The 21,475-nt window shown below is 36.2% G+C and overlaps 1 protein-coding gene across 1 annotated transcript; it reads right to left on the bottom strand.

Moving 5' to 3' along the window:
* Window positions 1-24: 24 nt before the first annotated feature.
* LOC135696781 (piwi-like protein 2) lies at window positions 25-20,246 on the bottom strand. The gene is made up of 27 exons (XM_065216293.2): window positions 20,107-20,246; window positions 18,333-18,452; window positions 17,571-17,619; window positions 17,146-17,171; window positions 16,736-16,791; window positions 16,377-16,409; window positions 16,147-16,221; window positions 15,717-15,837; window positions 15,268-15,392; window positions 14,743-14,870; window positions 14,286-14,352; window positions 13,829-13,909; window positions 13,334-13,441; window positions 12,524-12,602; window positions 11,271-11,363; window positions 10,622-10,708; window positions 10,451-10,504; window positions 7,966-8,079; window positions 7,173-7,277; window positions 6,275-6,454; window positions 5,517-5,633; window positions 4,921-5,115; window positions 4,161-4,349; window positions 3,515-3,588; window positions 2,856-2,963; window positions 2,093-2,162; window positions 25-1,714 (listed from the first exon to the last, which is right to left on the bottom strand). The coding sequence occupies exons 1-27, from the start codon at window positions 20,149-20,151 to the stop codon at window positions 1,628-1,630; spliced, it is 2,586 nt and encodes an 861-aa protein (XP_065072365.2). The 5' UTR covers window positions 20,152-20,246; the 3' UTR covers window positions 25-1,627.
* Window positions 20,247-21,475: the final 1,229 nt, after the last annotated feature.

Raw genomic sequence — 21,475 nt, 5'->3', positions numbered from 1 at the left:
ATCAAGTAAAAAGTGTCATAAAAACTTCAAACTATCATCTTGTACAAAACACGAACAGAACAAATGTACTACATTATATAGAGAGAGGAATAAATCAAATTGCTTATAATTCAACGAAGCAAATAATTTGAGTTTTTGGAATGACGTGCATGCTACATACAATCTAGCAACGACAAGCAACCTGAAAAAGCTTGACGAAAAGTGTACTGGAAAAGATATATTGAGAAATGTAAAGAAAAGATCAAAACAGGGTAAGACGAAACCACAGCAAATATTAATGTTAATGCGAATTAAAGAAAATTAAAATACCTAAAAACATAAAATTAAACCAAATTAAAACGTATTCTTTCCAACCTATTTATGCAACAAGCCTTCCATTGACAAATTATAAAGATTAAGATTAGGGTTGGGGTAAAATGGGAAAAAAAGCACTACAATATTTTTCAATATCGCAATATTATTATCGCATAGGGGCTCAGAAGCATCGTGGCATTAAACAAAATGGCATGCTAGAAAGATCAGGGAATAAAAACGTAACATCTATAGAAGATAAAAACGAGACAAACAATAGAGTCACGTCGCCCCTTATGGAACGATTCGATTTTTTCATGAATTCTGACTGTGCAATGATAAAAATAAATATGAAGGAGTCTAGGTTTGTTTATCTTCAAAAAACGCGCAAAATTATTTTGCTGACGACATTACTTGAACTCTTTGCTTATTATCGTTGTTTCATTTTGTTCTTAAAAGCTAGGAGAATATTTTAAAAGTAAGCGGAATGTGAACGAAAAAGTTGTCATTAGACCTTCGACCCTTCTTTTTTTCCTGCACCTCAACTTTCTTGGTCATTCCCTCGGTCGGATCTTTAGCTAAAACAAAACCAACCCCCACAACGTGTTTCTTCATCTCCCAAAAACGAATATTCGTTGAAACCCAAACAGTAGCTTGTACAATTTTCTTGAATTTGAAAACAAATGGCTCAACGAAAGTATGATTTGATATTGACGAATGATAAAGGTAGAAGGAAAGAAGGCAGATAATAATTCCCGGTTTTTCTCCATTGTGTGCTTTTCTGCACGCCTAAATTTGAGTCGTTCCATAAGGGGCGATGGCCTAAAATTTTCACGAAGAAAAGTAGCCTGTAGTAATATTGCTCGTGCAGAAAGAGAGAAAAGCCGATAAAACTGTCTTTACACAAGCATGTAGATTATACAGCAAAGAATGTGCTTGTATTTTTTTAGGAAGTACCAACAAGCTGAGGAAACAATTTTTACTAAAATCGTTCCATAAGGGGCGACGTGACTCTAGCTTAACTTTCGCAGTTGTCAATTGAGACGCAAATGGCATTAGCACTGCATGCTTTATTATCAGCCCCAAACATAACATAACCAACTCTTTACAATGAAAAACCAAAAAGTTGAAGATAAACGGTAGTAATAGTCTCTGGTTCTCCATGAGCACTGGGCCAGTATTTTGTGGTTAGTTTTCAGTATGTTACAGGTAGCAACAAACACTTGTGGCGTTATCTGAATACAAAAATACTTGCAACCAATGATGCATCTCCGAATTCTCTTTCCAAGGAACAGCACGATCTCTTGACATTTTCTGATGGATAATGACAAGGCAACTACAAGAAGAACAGCCTGTCTGACAGCTCCAAGGCAGGGTCTTTGTGTAGCGAGCAACCAACCAGATAAGCCAACTTGTGGGCGTACTGAAATAATAGTTTTAGTGTTAGCTGTGAAAGAGACATGGCTTTGTTTTTAAAAACTTCATTCCTATAAAAACCATATTGCTTTTTTACTTTTAAAATAAAAAGTCTTCAATAATTTCAACTCAAGGGAGCGAAAATATCTCTTCACCACCCAAATATTCAAAACCCATGTTTATATTCCCATAAAACCTTCAAATACGAACAACGAATAACAAAGAGAACATATCTAAAATTCCCATTCAACTCTTTCAAGTAGCCATAAGAAGATGTTTCCTAGATCTGTTTGCAAACGTCTTAAACTTGATTTCTATTGAATACTGTCACTAAGCGTAGCTAAAATACTCATTCGATACAAGAAGTAAATTCGTATTAGCTTACCTGACAAGGTGCCGGAACGCGAACAGTTCCAGGCCAATTGTAGTACAAGTGTGTTAGCTTGTACGAAAGCCTAAAACGTGAAGGTAAAGTTAAAATAAAGACTTCTCATGTCTCAACTTCAATTGATATGAGTTTGGCCAAAATACCAACTCGAAATAAAAAAGCTGACAATCTGGTTTAAAAGGAAGCAATGCTGCAACAAGCTTTTCTGTATAATACAGTAACGCAATCCCTGAGGACTGGAAAACCTACAGACGCAGTATACAGCCCTTGCAACAACTAGCGAACCCTCACTTGCTATAACTTTCCTTTCTTATTGCAAGGAGAAAACCTGTTTGAATCTAATTCAAAATTTCCTCTATCAGACGAAGTAACCAAACTGTATGGTGTGGAGCGTCTACAGAACCACACCAGCAAAATAAGAGGAGGTTGAGAAGGGCACTTAAGGACGAGCTGCTATTCTATGCTTAAGAAGCTTCTTGATTTGATCTTAGATGTTATTGAAATGTCCCTTAAGGTGTAATCAGCTAAGAAATCGGGCGTTCTATAGACGAAAATAATGTTCAGCTTGACTACTTCATCACTTTCGAACTGTTTCAACCCAGTCTATTGTTTGAATGCGGAATCAACTAATCGTTTACTTATGACAGAAAATGAATCAAATAAATACAATCATATAATCAAAGGAAATGAATCAAAGAAGTTGTATGTTAGATTGAAATAGTTACAACAAAACTCGCAGCTCCATTTCTGAAAGACTTACCTTTGCAAATGATCCGCTTTCAAACCCGACTCGTCATGTACGACAACATAATGAGTCGGCGATACAGTGCCTTGTCGGACGTGTTGACTCACCAAAAAGAAATCGAACCTAAAAAAAACCATCTGCTTTAACAAACTTTTGAGCATCGGGTGATCGAAAGCTCTTTGTTCAAAATGGAATGTCACCTAGTATTTCATTATCTTTTCAAATGCTCTATGACGGGTGGGAAAGGTTGAAAGAAAATACCTGAGAGCATAAAGGGTGAGCAAGGTGTCCCCATTTTTCTATATCGTCTTTGATTTACTTAGAAGCAGGCAGTGAGTTTCCTTAACTGGCAGTTAAGACTTGAAGGCAAAAAGCTAGATGTTTATTTGTCAATGAAGCAAACACATAGCTTGCACCAAGGAGACACAATATAATACTAAAATAATATGAAAAGAATTACTGGGCTACTGGGGGATACTGGGCTAAGAAGATTGAGAAACGGTTCTCAAAACCTTGGATGAATTTCTTGCAAAAAACCTGAGTTGACTTATAACACGAGTTCCAGAACATGCCTAGAGAAACAACCAATCTTTACATTTCCAATTGGTCTCAAATGAAACTACCTAAAAGCAATATGATCTTAGAACAATGCGTAATGAAAAATGGGCACTTACCAATCTTTTCTCGTCACTGTATGATCAACAACTGAGCCGGGGGGTGGGTTATCAAGTTTTCCTCCTTGGCTTGTCTTTGAATAAAAAGGTGCTTTTTTAGAATGGTAGTACCGTTGTAAAGACTCAAATTAATGGTAAACTATGAGACCGATGTGGGTTTGTTAAATTACTAGCTCGTCTATATTAAAATTGTTTTGACTTTACCACTTATGCTCCCCCTTCCCTCCCCTTACCCTCCCCCTTCTCTCCCTCCCCCTTCTCTCCCCTCCCCCTTATCTCCCTCCCCCTCCCCTCCCCTCCCCTCCCCTCCCCTCCCCCTCCCCCTCCCCCTCCCCTCCCCCTCCCTCTCCCCCTCCCCCTCCCCTCCCCCTCCCTCTCCCCCTCCCCCTCCCCCTAACCTTCCCCTCCCTTACAACTTATATAGGTTAAAATAATCCAAGTTACAGAAACATATGTTTCCTACCCTTGTGGCAAACTATAGTTGCCTGATGATCGCAAAGCGTGAAGCTCGGAAGCAACTTAGAACCGTCCTGTTCTATATACCAAAAAGCGTTTCCTACCCTTCTACGTCTATTTCAGCGAATGAAAGGTTGATGAGGGGCAAAAGTGATGGTTTTATACGACATCGAAAAGAGAAAACACTCACCGCTGCGAAGATTCTCATGTTTATCCTCTTCTGGACGACAATCACGGCCATTTTCGGTTTGTAAGATTCACCGAACAAGGCGAAACAATCAGAGAACTGCTGCACCTCGTAGTTGGCAACGACGTGGAGTTGTCCATCACCAACACCATCACGGTAAACAATGATTCGCTCAGGTAAATCGTGATTCACCTGCATACAGCAAAAGGATAAAAGCCTTCAGTTAAATGCGAAGGATACTTGCTGTTAATAAGAAGTATCACACAAGAAGCATAAGAAAATCAAAGCTACTTGGGTGGCATTATTCACTTTCATAGATATCCCTTGCTCGATCATTTAAGATAGAAATACGCCCTTAAATAATCACGATTTCCTTGGATATTTAGCCTTTATAAACTTCGAAACTGACGTAACATCTGGTAAATCGCGTCCGATCCGAATAGCCATCCATGACGTAATATTATGAATTTACTTAAGCCAACCGGTAAAACTGAGCCCGTTAGCTCGAATCCGACCACATTATAGCTTCGGGTCAACTAAGAGTCATATATTCAGAGATATAGGTTCTCAATTCCTACATTTCTGCTAGTTTCTAGTCTTATCTTTTCTTAGTCTTATCTTAGTCTCATCTTATCGTTTCTAGTCTGCTAGTTTCTAGTTTCTAGTATTTCTGCTAGAAGCATTATCTAAAATTGCTTCAGTCAAGAAAGCGCTCTCACAATTTGCCTACAATTCAATCCAACAAGTAACATGACTGAATTACCTCGTGATATTTTCTCAATGATGCCGTGAAGCAGACCTTCAAGCCATCAATCAGCTCTTGGCCAGGCTGCTGGAAACACACCCTTGAATACCATCGCGTGAATGTCTTGTTCGTGGATGCAACGAAACCACCAATCGAGCGCCCGCCTTTGCCACCATCGTGGTACACGTCAATACCAACAACCATAACAGATCGCTACAAAACAACCCCAAATAATCGATAAGGTGTTGTGTACAAGAGACCTAAAGGCTAAATTTCCATTGGCCAGGGGTTCAGCCTCGTGCCCCATTGTGAAATTCCTTCAAAGTCACGTTAACTCGGGAACTTAATGGGCAAGGATCTACCAAGCATATCGAGTGAAATTACTTGCATCAAAATGAATTACTTGAAACTACTCTGACACTGAGGTCGACTTCTGTTACTTATGCAGTGTTGTACTCCATTAATAAGCCTGAGTTGTATAAGCGGTTCTTGAGACATGTGGATGTTCTAGTGACTCGTTCTATTATTTGCATAAAAATACAGTCTTATGAAACTGCATGCTAAAATATCAGTAAATGACAAATAAAAAGATATAAAGTCATTACGTAGCATACCATTGGTATTTCGAGGGCCCATAGCTCTCCACCTAATTTGCAGTTGATCTGCAAAGCGATCTTCTGAGTGACACTGCGTAGCTTGTTAGCCTGCGAGATTGTCCTCGCATTGATGCACTGAAATGGAAATGTATCCAGTTTACAGAGAGCTAATGATAATTAGCATTATCAACTAAAGCACTGAGGGAAGGGAGATCATAAATCATAAATAAACGTCATAGAGGTTCGCATTTTTATCATCGTATTCTCAAGAGATGGTTAATCTAGGGCTTTGGACTTTTTGGAATTGAACCTAACAACTAAACACAAAGGAAAAAAATCCTTATTCATATATGAAATCACAACAAGCATTTCAATTAACATTCAACTATTAACCCTATACCATAGAGAATTATTCTGAAATTATACAATTTACTTCTTTCAAAATTTTTACTCCTAGACTGGACATAGCACCCCGAAGTAATTTGAATGCGAAATTCCACGTTAAATTTTTTAAATTGTGGGATTAGGAGATGCTATAAAAGATCTGACTGTGGAATCTGATTGCGAGTGAAAGATTCATCCGCTGCAATTTTGCAACTAAATGGCCAGTGTCATCAGCGGCCAATATATGATCAAGCAAAATGAAAATTTGCATAGGGAAGAAATGTTTTCGGTTCTGAATCAAATCTGACAGTAAACTTAATCATTGTATTGCCCAATCAATTACGTCAGATTCAGAGACGAAGGTGTATAGTCCGCAGCATCGATGCTCCTACCTGAGAAGGAACAGGGCTTTCCACACAACACAGTTTTTTGACAGCAGCATAACGATCGTCTCTTGAAGTTGGGAATATAGTAACAACCATCTGGACTTTCGGGTTGAGGTTGTCTCTGATAGCCTTCAAGTACGTCTCTGTTCGTTCGTCTTTCAGATGGACATTCATTGGCTGCGAAACCTAGAATATAAGAAATTGTCTTGTTGTTATCCATCCGACCACTAGATCAATGAGAAAATCTAACAGCAAATATGGCTACTATCCTTGCTATGATTAGATCCTACACCCCCCACACCATGACTCGATATCTCTGTTTTTTAAACATAAATTGCTCGAACATGGTAAGGTGATGTAGGATTATACATACCAACATGTGTTAGAGTGCTTGTCTCAATAGCTGGGTCCAAAATTGTAGCTTGGCTCCTAAACTCCAGGAGATACTCAAGCTCTTAACAGTGGCATAGTAAAAGTGACCAGTGTTACATACGATGTCTGATTGCTCAGTTTCAAAAGAGCCTTCTGTAGAGCAGATCCCAGCTAAAGTGGCCGTCCTCGCAAGGATGGCAGAAGTATATAAAAGTTTACGGGTACAAGTAGTAAGGAGTACTGTGTCTCACAAAAATTGGCACTTGAAAGAGGCTCGTCTGAGAAAAGGGGCTTTTTTCAAAAGTTGGCGGCAACTTGCCACTGGCTCCCAAAAGTTCCAACGGCTCTGGTCAGATGAACAAATATCATGAGGATGGCCTTAAAACATCGTAAATCAGAATAAACGAAGTATCAGACCCAAAGTCCATCTTCCTCTCGTTCTTTATTAGGTAGGTCCAGAAGAAGGTCAAACGTTGAAATGGACACTGCTGAACACGGTACAATTTCTGCCAAAATGACGACGCGTTCATACCTGAATACCCATGGCAGGGGCGACTTTGCCCATGGTGTTGCAGAAGTCCATGGCTTTAGCCTCGTCACGCTTCGTGTAGATAACGATCCAATTGTTGAGATTAACCTGAAGAAAATTGAGACATGTCAAAAAGAGGTTGCTAAAACACCAAAATAAAAATAAGGTTATATATTGGGTCAAGCATTTGATACTTTGCTCCTCGTCAAGGCAATGTTTTTTACAATTGTCTTTATGAGAGCTTTAAATTAAGCTGGTAAAGAAGAGGCTTTGGTACCTATAAAGACGGCAGGGACCATGGAATGACCTCAAAAGTCAACTAATTTTTGCAACGTGATAAAATGATGGAAAAGAAAAGTAGACTAGAACAGTGCCAAGAAAAAATTCATGGCCTAAGAAAGAGCCAACGGTAGTAAAATCAATTTGCGATTTATACACTCTCGGCCGGCGATTAAACCATCTTTATCATTATAAAATAACGCTCGAGGCCTTCCTCAAACTATAATTATGTCCAGAATCATAGCTCTTGTATCAGAGATTAGGTGAAATTTAGAAAAATACCTTGTTTACAACCGGATCTGGAAGAAACAGAAATCTGCCCTCCCTTCGAAAAAACAAAAATGGGGGAAATGACTTCTAAGCTCCACACAACACACTCACCGATATTTTTCTAAAATATGTCAAATATTTTTGGCATACTTTCGAATCAAATACCCACGTTCTTCACTAGAGTTATGGCGTGTTGAACTTTTCGATTTAGGATAATACAAAAACATTTTTAAATGAAAATACATACAGCAGAAATGACGTTTTCTCTAGTGGCCTCTCTGCCCCAGTCTGCTTCTCTGTTGGCCGTGAACGACGTGCTTCCAAGCAGAATCTTTTCGGCTGGTAGATTTCGTCCTTGAAGCTACAAAATTATAAAGAATGATTTATAAAACTACACGATGATGTCTTAACTGTGAAGAAGAAGGGAGTGACAGGTGCGTGAAATGAAGTGATAACGATAGGAAAAAGCAATTTTTAATTTTTTGAGTCTGAAAATTGTCAAGTGGTTTCATGATCATATCGAGGGAGAAACGTTTATGCACGACTCAAACCGAATTAATTTTGTTCCACAAAACTATACGCATGATTATTCTAACAAAAATTTACAAGAATGCGTAGTTAGTGTTGAGAAAATGCTTCGGGGAACCACTGGCCTGCTAAAATGGAATCTGATTGAATTTTATACTGTTCACTTGGTCACTATGGCTGAAAACAATGGCTTCTTTTAGTGTTTTCATGGTTGGTGGCATTAGCCAAATCTTTACATGCAGTCTTACCAGTTGTATGCAGAAACGACAAGGGTTTAGAGAAAAGGGGTCTTGTCAAGTTTTGTTTAGCTATTATCCTCTGTTTATCAGCCAGGTCAACTCGTGGCAGCTTGATAATCTTAGCTTCCTTAAGGTTTGGCCAAACGCTACCTCGACGTTCTTGCTGCTTTCAATGTTAAAATTTGCTTGGCCATCCCATTAAATTATACAGGGATGCAGAGCTCAGCTCTATCTTTGCTGAAAGACTTTGAATGGAAATAGAAATGTTCAGTTAAGCTTTTTCATTTTTCAGGGAGAAGTTAAGCGTTGCTTTGGTTTTTCCACTGAATAACGCAAAAAAAAAAATTTGAACAAGTTGAGTTTCCCTCAATAAGATTAAAAAGTTAAATTCGTTTTGCCAAGGTTTAAGACTTTTTCTGAATCATGAAAGCCACCTGTTACCATATGGATTTGGGGCTATGCCTCTTTTTCCTTTATAATATAATGGCACGCTCTATTAAGTATCGAACATATTTATAAAAAAAATAAGAAAGAAATGCATTATCACCGAAATAAAACAAACAGTAAATGAATGATAACGGGCGGAATGCACAAAGAAAACTGGTCAGATCACTTACAAATAGGACATTGAAATCAACAGCAATAATCCAATCAGAGTGAATGCCTGTAGGCGATTGTAAATACCGACTTTTCCCTAGTCTTACTCAATATAAAAAATATTGATGCGACAAAAATTAATCTTAAGTAAATATTACCAATACCTTCCGCATGAAATGTACTTAATCGAGACTTCGTATTCTTTAACAAGGAAATCTGACGCAAATATTTTGGATTTTAAAACGTAATACATGAATTTTAATGCTTGGTAAATACCCTTGTAACGAAAGCTACGAAAACTAAATCTACTAGACAACACAACAAAACAGGACTACGACCTGAGCTTTTTGCAAAGCAGTTATTTTTAGACGATTTGATAAACAACATGACACACACGCAACGTTAGGCTAAGACACCAGGAATGAAAACTGTTTTGAATTCCAGGAAATTCCGAAGTTTTAGCTACGCAGATAGTATGTGGTGTTCATGAAGTCGTCACGCTTATCTTAAAAACATTGGCAGAAGGTATGGAAAGGCGTAAACTGTATATTGTAACACGTGGATAAAGCACAGATTCCAATATGGGTTAAGCAAGTTGCAACTGACTGCTTAGAATATGCATTTAATAGATCAACGCTTTACGTCCAAGACTTTTAAGTGATACTACATTTTTTAGTTGCAGATGTCAGGGAAAGGCTCTTGAGCCTATAGGCAAGCCCTAGCCAGGGAAAGGAGGGAAGAGTGTTGAAGAGAGGGAGGGGAGTTAAAGAGAGGGAGGGGTGTTGAAGAGAGGGAGGGGTGTTAAAGAGAGGGAGGGGTGTTAAAGAGAGGGAGGGGTGTTAAAGAGAGGGAGGGGTGTTGAAGAGAGGGAGGAATGATCAAAATAGGATAAGATTATGGGAGGCAGGAAGAGGGTAGAGCAATTAAAAGTTTCAAGATCTGAGGAGGAAGAATGGGGTGTGAGCAAATTGCTATTCTTCCATCAAATCGATATCTGTCACTGTTTCAAGCATTTTAGACTGAGAGAGCTCCTCCTCAAAGAAATCCCGACCATGTTATAGCTTATACCCTCCAAATATATGTAAATTGTTACTTTTTATATTAAACTTCCAGCTGTTGATCTGTAATTTTTTTATATGTGTATGTTGTGAATTTTGAAATTGAAAAAGTGAAAGTTGTCCAAGCATCAGTGTCAAAGACAGTAGCTCAGGTCAACTCGTTATTACAGAAACGATTCTATACATCTCACGTCCGATTTTTATCTCGTTCGGGGTTTTGCATACAAAACACATACAAATTCTGGATAACTGACGACTCTCACCACAAAATGCATATCATCAAACGAATACCTCTTGCAAAAAAACATACCTGGAGTAGATTTCGATCCAGCTCTAAGCCCCAGTTCATCAATTCTTCAAGAGCCTGAAATTAGAATATGTGTTTAATAAAAAATTAGTGTTTTCTAAGTGGGCACAATAGCCTTTCGCAGTCTTCAAACTAGGAAAACGCTACTTAAGGTGTGATTTTAAGTACACTTACCTTTTCATTTGAATATATATTACTGACAAAGTTTTTCATGCTTTTCTCTCTATCTCCAGGCGAAACTCTGGTGTGGCTAGATATGTCCTATAAGAAAACAGGTACCGTTGAAGCGAAAGACTTTTGTAAAATGAAATTTTGTAAAATGTAAAATGTAAAATATTGATAGCCATATATTTTTTCATTCTCGTTATTGCAGTTCGAACAAATAGCACCACTGCGAAGCACCAGAGACTACTTCAAATGCTTTACTCCAAGGCTCTGGGCAAAAGGCCCCATTCTGACAGTGTGTGGATGCGGCTAGGCCTTTAACACATTCATAAATTCGACTTCTACAACATCTTTTGCTAATACTTGTTACTAGATAAAGAAGAAGGAGTAATTTATGGACTTTCGATCCATCTATGTTTACTAAGGCCAACACCAGTCTAAAGTGCCTTATTTTCACAATTACAGAATCCCTCGCTTTATCACTCTAAGGTAAAAGAATATTCTTCTTCAAATTTGATAATGTCTACCGACTGCAGCAGAGACAACCGAGTAACCCACTATGCCAAGAGCGACAAATATTTTGCAGTCCTCAAAAGAAGAACAAATCTTTAGAAGTGTATTTAGAGAAAGAATCTTACTAAGATACAGATACACCTACCTTCATGACCCTGAAGTCGGATCGAATTTCGTCAGTCAGTCCTGTCATTGAGCAAAGCTCTGGTATCAGACAGATCACTTCATTAGCCGGGGCCTACAATAGGATGAAAATATTGCTATTTCTTTCTAACACGGCTAACTGAAGCAAAGATTTACTGCTTACTTGGATGGATTTTGAAAAAAGGAACCAAAGAAAAGAGGAAGCAATGTTTGAAAGAATACCAGGATGAGATGAGAATACCATGAGGAAGCAATTCTAAGGATGAGAAGAATCCCAGGCAAACAGTTTTATTTGTTGAAGAAAACAAATTCTGAAAAATATAACAGAAGTAATACTTTTTGGCTCCTTGCCTTGATTTAAAAAAAGATTTGTCACCCTTTTTTCACGTAAATGTTAAGTAAAACATCGTTCATCACGAAACAATAAACTCTTTCTCATTGCTCTACCCTAAACGTAAGGCAAGCATCGGTCAAGATTGGTCTTGCAATCATCAGATAACATCCATTATTTCAAGCAGACATTGAATTTTTTATGGTGATACATAGTCATTTAAGTATAGCAAGAAGGAAAAGTCTTTGCAAATCGTTTTTAGATAAAGTAGAACAACTTTACGGCTTGCAGTAGCACAACTTATAAAGGTCAGTTTACAGACACTGTAGAAAATTTACCAAGGCTTACATGTACAATGTATTTTGGTCATAGGATTGTGAATTCATGGGAAGGGGGGAAAATCACTACACAATATTCTTTTTGCCTCAAAACAGCGAACGAATTGCCTTGAAGACAGCAAAAACTTTCAGCTTTGCCGACTTACAGATGGACATTGTGCTTTCATAGACTGGATAAACTTCGTTGATTACACCAAAATATTTCAACACGATGCTGGTTTTCAACTTATTGATGACAAACTTGCTACACAACAAGCATATAATTATATATATGACATAACTAACTCAAATGAAATGTCTGAACACTATCGCAGAGTTAAAGATAAACATAACTGGCTTTTAACAAGGGTTATAATCGCATTTCGGTGCAACGTTAACAGATAATAAATCCTGGGTCAGACGTATTCGAAGATTGGATCAAAAAACAACAACAACGTGTTATAGAAACAATAAAACTTCCAGTCGAAGGAAAAACAAAAAATATTGATTTAACGAGTACAAAAATAACCCAAACAAAACAAGGCCTGTTTACCACTTATTTAAAGTTGGGAGTAAATCCCATATTTTCAAATATGGTATCCATACCTTTTGTCCCTTCATGGGTTTCGGGCGATGAATAAGCAATGGCTGATCGATATCATCTATCTTCTTGTTGTACGATTTCCTGAAAACGATAATAGCGCTGATCTTTGAACCGAAGAAATTGTTGACAGCAGACATCATATCCAAAAAGCATTTCATATAGTTCTAAAGAATATATCAAGTAATGGTGCATGGCAATTGAAGTTTTTTGCTTCAGAATCTTAAATATCAAATTCTTTATCATGTTGGAACTGCTGTTTAAAAAAGCATCAGAAAACATTCACCAACCACTGGTACAAAGTTTCGTCAGTGTTTAATACAAATCTTTAAATATACAAATATATACATACATACAAGCATACAGACGTAAATGTTGTCTATGAACTCGCAAATGATTATAATCACAAACAGTCAAATAAATTTTTACAGAATTCGAAGCTGAAATTTCTATCCTTGCCCTAAATAATAGCCTAAAGTAACTGACTTAAAAACGCTTTTATAATATGATAAATAAGAATTTAATAAAATGACCAAAGGAGTTCTTTTGGCATAAATAAAAAATTTCCTCTTTTAAAAAAATTGCAATTTCTGTACTGAATTAAGCCTGAAGACACACTTGAAAGCGGCAATTCACTAAGGCTTTTAATATTCACGTATTGAACACAGTAGCCAGTCATTAGGGTATCCTTCTAATGGCTACTTCTAGTCACTAAACAAAGGGTTGGTAGACATTTGTGAAATGAAAATTACTTTCAACAGCCAGTTGCAATGCAGCTGTGATAAAACTTAGGGCAGAAACATTTGAAAACTTACGCGTAATAATCTATGTAGCTCATTTCTTCCCCAGAATGAAAAACGAACTTGTTCTGAGGATTTTTGTCCCAGGCAATGTCATCGATTCTGTAGGTCTTATTGTTGTACCTGAGTAGAAAATATAAATCAGTGTATCAAACATACCAAAACTAGGTTCCTATCAAATCTGTAACAAGAAAAAAGGCTTGCAAAAGGGAAAGAGAATTCAGAAAAGATGTAAAAGATCTATAACAGCCCCATATTATAATCAGGGACCCCAACCCCTCGACTTCTTACAAAAAGATAATAAAAGAACAATATTGTCTTGGAACTTTAATCCAACTTGCTTACTTTGACCCACGTTAGGATACATCGCTACTTTCTAATTATTCTACAATAATCTTAACCGTGATCAGTGTTGGATCGTAACAGTCTTCGGTCTACGAAATTAAATTTTGATGTTTTCAGGTTTAATCAATTAAAGCCCTTTTGGGGTATTTATCTCTGAAGCCTTACCTGGTCAAGACGATATTGCCAACAAGCTTTTTGGTTACCTCAGACTGGAAGTTCTGGGGTTTCTTTTGGTAAAAGGCATACCTGGGCAAAACAAAAGGATTCAAAGGTCATACGATAAACAATAAAATAGAACAACGGTGATGACATGTCCAAGAATAAATTTTACATCTAGATATATATTTCATAAAAACTCAACTTTCAACAACTAAGGATGTCATTTAAAGATGGACTTTAAAGAGAGCCTGAGGTGTCAATAAAACGTCAACAGCCCCTTCAACAATTTCTTTGGGTTTGCAAAATAAAACAAAGATATTGGGATTCAATTCTGTGTAATTACGCCTTATTCCACTACATGCTTATATTTATATATTGACAAAAACGACTGTTATGAAAACCTAAGCCATAATTTTTAACCAGAAATGTTTTGAAATTTCTATCAACAAAGAAGCTAACTTACATGAACTGCAAGACGGATTCAGTTCTCAAAAGTCGGTGAGAAACATCAGCAAGGAGCATAAGGCCACCTATAAAGGGAAAGCATGCAAAAAATTGACAATTTGACTAAAAGACGAATGCAATATAAAGAAAAGAGATGATCATTTAATTTTTGAGGGAAAGATAATTTGATTTAGGAAACCTTTTCTGGGGAAACAAAAATGGATAGAAATGATCATAAATTGGTTAGATATATAAACGGTAAAAATTATTATAATATACGATATTATCAACTTGTATGATTCTAACATGAATTTAATCTAAGTATCAAATTCACCAGGGCTTAGTATGAGACAACTCTTCTCCAGAGAAAATTTTGAAGCCTCAAGCAGCCTTAAAACCATTGATATATCAAACCCATCGTTATACCATTGCTTATATAAAACAAAGGTGGTTTCAAAGTGATTTTATGACGTCACCTTCATAATGCTCAATGGCAGTAATATATCCAGGCCAGAGCTCTAGCTTGTGTTGAGGAATGGGCACTGGTTGATTTGGATTGTAGTAGTAGCGCCCAACTTGGCTCATCTCCAGGATCCTCATAACACTGCAAATCAAGCGATAGGGTTTAGACTGAAGGGACATGTTCATAGCGAAATAGCGACTAAATTCCATAGCAGAAAAATGTATATTGTTCAAAAAAGTCATTTAGAGTGCAAATGGGGACAATCTTTCAGATTTTGCTTTGTTATGGTTAACCTGAGAAATAATGTTGATTTGGATCCTTCTGGTCACAAAACCTCTTCATTACCTATGCATAGAGATAACCTGTAAAAAGTCATGACAGAAATCGTGAAAACATAAAGGTTTTGATTAACAGTGTTTTCAGATCCCCTCAGATACTGGTCACTTTAAAGGGCTAGTGTAAACGAGTAGCTTGAATTTTCCATCAGAACCAGAAAGCTATTCATAAAGTTTTTCAACATTATGAATATTATGCCTACCGTCTAAACATGATGTTGTAGAGCTGCATGCACTGACGATCTTCAGGGTCAAGATGTTTGACAAAGGTGATGGTTAGCCTGATTTCAGCACCATCTGTTTTTCTAGTTGAAGTTAGCATCTTAGTCTGGAGAAGATTAAGACCATTTATTGTGATATCATTATATACATCAACGTTAATGGTCCCCATTCACCCTTGTTTCTAAGAAGTTGAGGTAGTTTACCCTCCCTCCACCCCAATTGCATCATTGGATGGAAATATGTAGAAACTGCAAGATATTTGTCTGGCTGTTCTTATTTGGCAGGGGTCAAGCACTTTTACTGGCACTTTCACAAAACAGTCTTTCAGTTAGTTTGCTTTAATATAAAATATTTTTGGCATTATACAAATAAAAATATCAACAAACTTTGGTGTTCTACAAACAAAAATCTAATTTACTTGCATACATACATCCTCATCAAGCTTCTTTGGCAGAAACAAAACAGCACCATCAAAGGCTCTAGTTTTACCAATCACATCTCTGTGCTCATTTAGCAGCTGATATCTTATGCTTTTGCTCTCAATGTCAGGGCTAAGTGCCAAAGAAAGGAAACATGAAACTATGGTTTTCAAGTAAATAACCAGTAAATATATAATATTAACATATAATTATTGATGAATTACCCAAATTGCTTGTCCTTTGAGCAAATGTTTAGAACAAATTAGAATAAATTTGGAACAGATGCTAGAAATTGGCAAATAATTTCACCAAACTCCAGGGTTAATTTCAAATAGTTCTTAGTTTTTTTGTCCAAGTATAAGACATACTCTACTATTAATGAAGTGAAAGCAGATTGACCTTCCAGCATACAAATGTTAATTGAAATGGCATAAAAATTACCTGTAGGAAACAGCATACTGGTAGGCTCCTCCAAAAGTGGCTTTTATAGGAATATAGTTTGCCACCACTGGGACTCTGAAAAGAATTCATGAATATATTAAAAAGGCCCTAATTTTCAACTATTGAACTATGAAATTTCTAATACAGATGTATATTGATGGCAAAAGTTATAAAACATGGTCGCAATATATCAGGCTAAGTGAAGATGAAATCACCAAATTCAAACTTACTCAGCCCCTGCAGTGCCCTTCTCCATCTTCTTCCTGAAAAAATAAGGAGAATATTTAGCAGTGTTGATAACTGAATTTTGCAGCAAAAACCCTGCTTTTAAATACTAATGAGAAGTTATTAAGCTTGGCTTAGCTATATACCTAATTAAAATGCAGATTTTATCCAAGGTTTTGTAGTACCATCGCTAGTTAGAATCAATTACCCTAAGGGCTAATTGTTTTGATTATTCCACCAACTTAAATGTTCCTATAACGATGCATCTCTGTTAAATGAAAGTGTCATACTGATAAAGATAACCTTTTATATAGGTATATGCGATAAATATTGCAATCAATGAATGTAAAATGTGATTTCTTACGTGATCTTTGGCTCTTGAATGGTCATCTTGGACAAAGATTCAACAGGCGGTTTAGACTATAAAAAAGTTGATATGAAGAAACATTAATCAGAAAGTGCAGCCTTATTATGAACTTGAGATTTTGGATAAAATTCATGATTGGAGGGTCATTACAGCGACATTCAATAATATGCATGTAGTTTAATTTAATATGTATAATGTACAATAATTTGAATGTAGAATGACTGAACAAAATGTGCCATTCAGTATAAAACTGATAAGAACAGCTTGTATGAGAATCTTGGGAAAACTTTTCTTGTATACAGCCAGACATCTATAAATAAATTCTCTAATTCAAAAGGTAAAATTTAGAACTCCTAGAACAAAATAGCTTGGATTAAATGAATACAAAGATAGTATTGTTATAGTACCTCTGCAGCAGGTGGAGGTTGACTTGCTGAAATAAAATAAAAAATCTATAAATCTTAATCAATTGCCTGGTGATTGCAAACGTGCAAAACTCAGATTAGTGACTAAGACAGTTCGTCTACACACCTAAGCAGTCTATGTCTTTATCTAGTATATAAATTGTAGCTTTGACAATTAAATATTGGATGTATCAATAGCATAATAAGAGTATCAATACATACCTAGAAAATCTGACAGCCTAAAAAATCTCTCTCAAAGTTAACTTAGGCTACTATTTGGAATTTGTGCATAGCAAATTTGTGAAAATAAATATTTAATCAAAATACAAGTTGGTGAAAAAGAACAGAATGGTTCTAAGCGGCATGTATGTCTTTATAGCCAACAACTGAGGATTACAATAAGGAAGTAAAAGTTGAAAAAAGCATACCTGCTGAAGCTGTCTGTGCCATTAGTTGAGAGGAAATCCCTCTGCCAACCTGAAATTCAAAATAATTTACTTAGACATACACAAAATGCAAAAATATTTTTAGTGATCTTAGATTATTTGACTCTTTTAAGAGTATTTATAAACATCAGAATGACCTTGTTAAATACTTCCTGATCAAAAACTATACCTTCTATAGTTCTTCATAAATCATTAATCTTGATTTTTTTTTGACATAAGTACTTCAAATATATACATAAAAATCAAGGACCAAGATAACGGGGGAGGGGGGGGGGTCCAGGGAGCCTTGGCACCCCCCCAAAAATCTTAACTGGCATAAGTAAACTACTTTCATTTTGTAAAATATGGCTGTTGTTATACCAATTTATCAGGGCTAGCCCCCAAACAAAAACTTGAATCTTGGTCTTTGATAAAAAACTTATGATATAAACTTGGCCTGTTACGTATCACCAGCAAGGCAGCCAGGCTGGTAATATTGGGGGACAAAGGTGGGATGAGCAAGGAAGAAATCGGAGTCCACATCCTTTGGAACACAAAAAAACCCTTTTATGTTAGAAAAATGTTTCACCATCGACAGGTATCTGCCTCCTCTTGCCGACCCCTCACTATGCTACTGCATATCACCAGCAAAAAATGTGCTCCTATTGACCTTTGTAAACTAATTGAGCCCCAAAAAGTGGTAAGCTTTCTGTTTCAAAAGATATGCCATACACAACATCAAAGCACCAAGATTAAACAACTCACTGGCAAAGATTTTTGAGCTGCATCAGTTTCTGTAGGCTTAGCCTCCTGTGGTTGCTGCTCTTGCTGCTGCTGTTGTCCAGGTGCCGGCTGCCCAGGTAGCTTGACAGGTTTCTCAAGGGCCTGATTGAATAAAGAAAATATCATGCTTCACTGGTTCATTCTCTGCAACAAAATGTTTTTCCTTTGAAAATATAAAATATAGGTCCATGCAATGAATGCTGTCATTAAAACACTGTTGGGGAACCCCCAACTAAAAGACATAAAGGATATTTCTTATTGGTGTCTATAAAATGTTGGGGCTTTAAAAAAGTTGAAAAATCCATTGAACTGGAGCCACAAAAATTGTTTTTTAAGAAACGTATAAAAACATACAATAAGCATTTTCCACATTTCTTGTAATCCAATAGGGATAAATAGTAAATCACAAAAATGTATATCTATTTATAAATCTAATTAAAATTAGATATATATATATAAAAGATGGAGCGAAAGTGAAACGTCTTATGAAAGTGTTTTTTTATTTCATATATCATTTAAACATTTTACAATTATGAGCTTTTAAATACATATATATTTATGTAGATCTTCAAGAAAAACACTCTCGTGTAAACGTTTCGACCCAAGTCTTCATCAGTAAGAAAAAACATCAGTATTACTGATGAAGACTTCAGTTGAAACGTTTAAATGAGATTGTAAATATATATAATTATAGTATATATATATATATATATTTATGTCATGCCATGTCATGTCATGTTAGGTTATATGTCATGTAATGTCATGCAATGTCATATGTCATGTTATGTCCTGTCATGTTAGGTTATAAGTCATGTAATGTCATATGTCATGTTATGTCATTTTACTATTGATTGTCATAAGTTATGTTCTGTCATGTCTTGTTATATCATAAGAAATTGTATGTCATATGCAATGTAATGTCATTTTCATTTATGTGTTGTTATGATATACTACAAAGTGACATATATCTTAGTTATCTTCGCAGAATGCTATTATTTAATAGAGGTTTCCTTCTTTTAATATGCTTGCAAATATATTATGTAGAATAAAACATATAAGATATAATATAATATGGTTGCAAGACAAGATATATACTGGTCATTCTGGGAAATCTTTGAGCCTAAAAAACAACCTTGACATTAGTTTGCAAAATCAGTTTTAAAGAGAGCAAAGGAAATATTGTTGTAAAACACATCATTTAACCCTTAAAAATTGAAAAGATAATTAAGAAAACATGATATGGTTTGGAATTCCCTGAAAGGCTGGATTCCTGGCGCACTACCCTCATCAATATGCAATTTGAAAACAAAATTGGCATGATATGATGACACTTAAACAATTTATTTGATTCATTATTTCCTTCATTAAAATATCAAAAATTGATCCGATGGCTATCATTTCATTGTTTATCTTTGAAGTGTTGTTTATAGTATAAAAACATATCTGAGTTTTTTCAATTGCAATTTGTACACAAATCAGTTTACCATTTGACAGTTTGTTTATACTTCGGCGGATTAATTCTGGTTCTTTTAAACCAAAACAAACAAATTAAAAGTAAAGAAAGTTCATTATCACAGATAAACACTATGATATTGCAAGAATGCACTTGTCAATACGAATTCACCTTCACTGCCTACCAGACTATAGTGTTTTGACGATAATAACTCATAATAAAAAATAGGCATAATTAGTTTAGGCCATGGTTGAATTTATGTAGGGGGAACCCCCTTTTCAAAAGGCAGCAAACGATGCTTACCTTCAGTAGCAAGGCCCCTCGGCCCCCACGACCGAGACCAGACATCTTTCTTTAACCTCTCCTTGTTTCCAACAATATTTCATAAAATTATTTCACTCTATGTCAGAATTTGTCCTCCATCCCCTCGTGCAAATGACAAACTATGAAGTGAGAGAGAGTCGTTGAATCATGGGTATCAATTGCATCACGGGTAGCGACTGACGTCATCTGGGGGTAATTGCAGCAATGTCTAATTTTTCTGCGTAGGTAAGGACGTCGTTTTCATTTCCTTCTTCAACAAAACAATATAATTTCAAAGCTCAGACTATTTTCTTGTGGAATTGAAATATTGATCAATGTGTTCAAAACGCTATAGCGTTTATGTCCAATGATTTGACTTTCAAATCAGGGTTGACTTGGCTCCTCCATTTGTTTCAAAGCCGGAATTTGTTTATAAGCCATACAGCTCATCATAATTTATATTGTCGTTATCCTTAGGTACAAAAGGGGGATTAAATTGTAACTTACAGTTTTTTACCAAATAAATTCTGTAGTTCGTCTAAATCCGATGAAACAGTTTTAAGGCGGAGGACATATTTTGGTGAAGTACTTCATGGTGGGATTTTATGATTTTGAGACTGTCACCGCGTGGCTAATTATCAATCAAGGGCGATCTCCTTTCTTAGCACGGGGGTTTCCAGCTGGTATCAAGTCTAATTTTTCATTATATTTCTCAGCAGCTAGCACCACCATTCTATTCATTATATCATTATATTAGGCAGCTAGCACCACCACAGCCTTTATCTAGATGTTGTCAAAGCATTCAGTGAAGTCATCTTCCTATGACCATTCATTGTCCAAAAATCATCGCTGAATTAAGCTATGCTTCCCAAGATGAAATAGATTTAGAAAATAATAATACATTTGCATAGTAGTATGATCAGTCTACCTTTTTTACTCCTTTTAGTGAACACCAACAGGTCAGGCAAACTTTCTTTATGTTTCTAAAGTTCCTTTAACCGGGTAAGGTAAACCTTTTTTATTGGCTATATTACGTGAATATAGTTTCTTATGTTCTTTGAGCCAAGTACAGTCCTCTAAAACAAAATCTTATAAACATTTATGCCACAAGTACTATGAAATCCAATGTGTAGCAGGGTGTACGACACAAAAATCTTCTTTGTCTGTACTGGATAGGAGGAAATAATAAATTAAAAGATTGAACTGAACTTGAACTGTTAATTTAACATATACATAGCTAAACTGTCTCTACATAGCTTTGGCCTAGATTGTTCAGCAATTTAGGCATCCAGTGACAGCATGAATGTCCTTATTAGCAGCCAGATTTTATCATTTGAACTCCAACTTGGTGTGGAACACTAAAATGCTA

The sequence above is a fragment of the Rhopilema esculentum genome, chromosome 18 (genome assembly GCF_057945365.1).
Source record: "Rhopilema esculentum isolate cy_ngs chromosome 18, ASM5794536v1, whole genome shotgun sequence".
NCBI classification, from domain to species: Eukaryota; Metazoa; Cnidaria; class Scyphozoa; order Rhizostomeae; family Rhizostomatidae; genus Rhopilema; species Rhopilema esculentum.
Note: the sequence above shows the minus strand (reverse complement) of the source record. Positions and strands in the feature narration are given on the sequence as shown.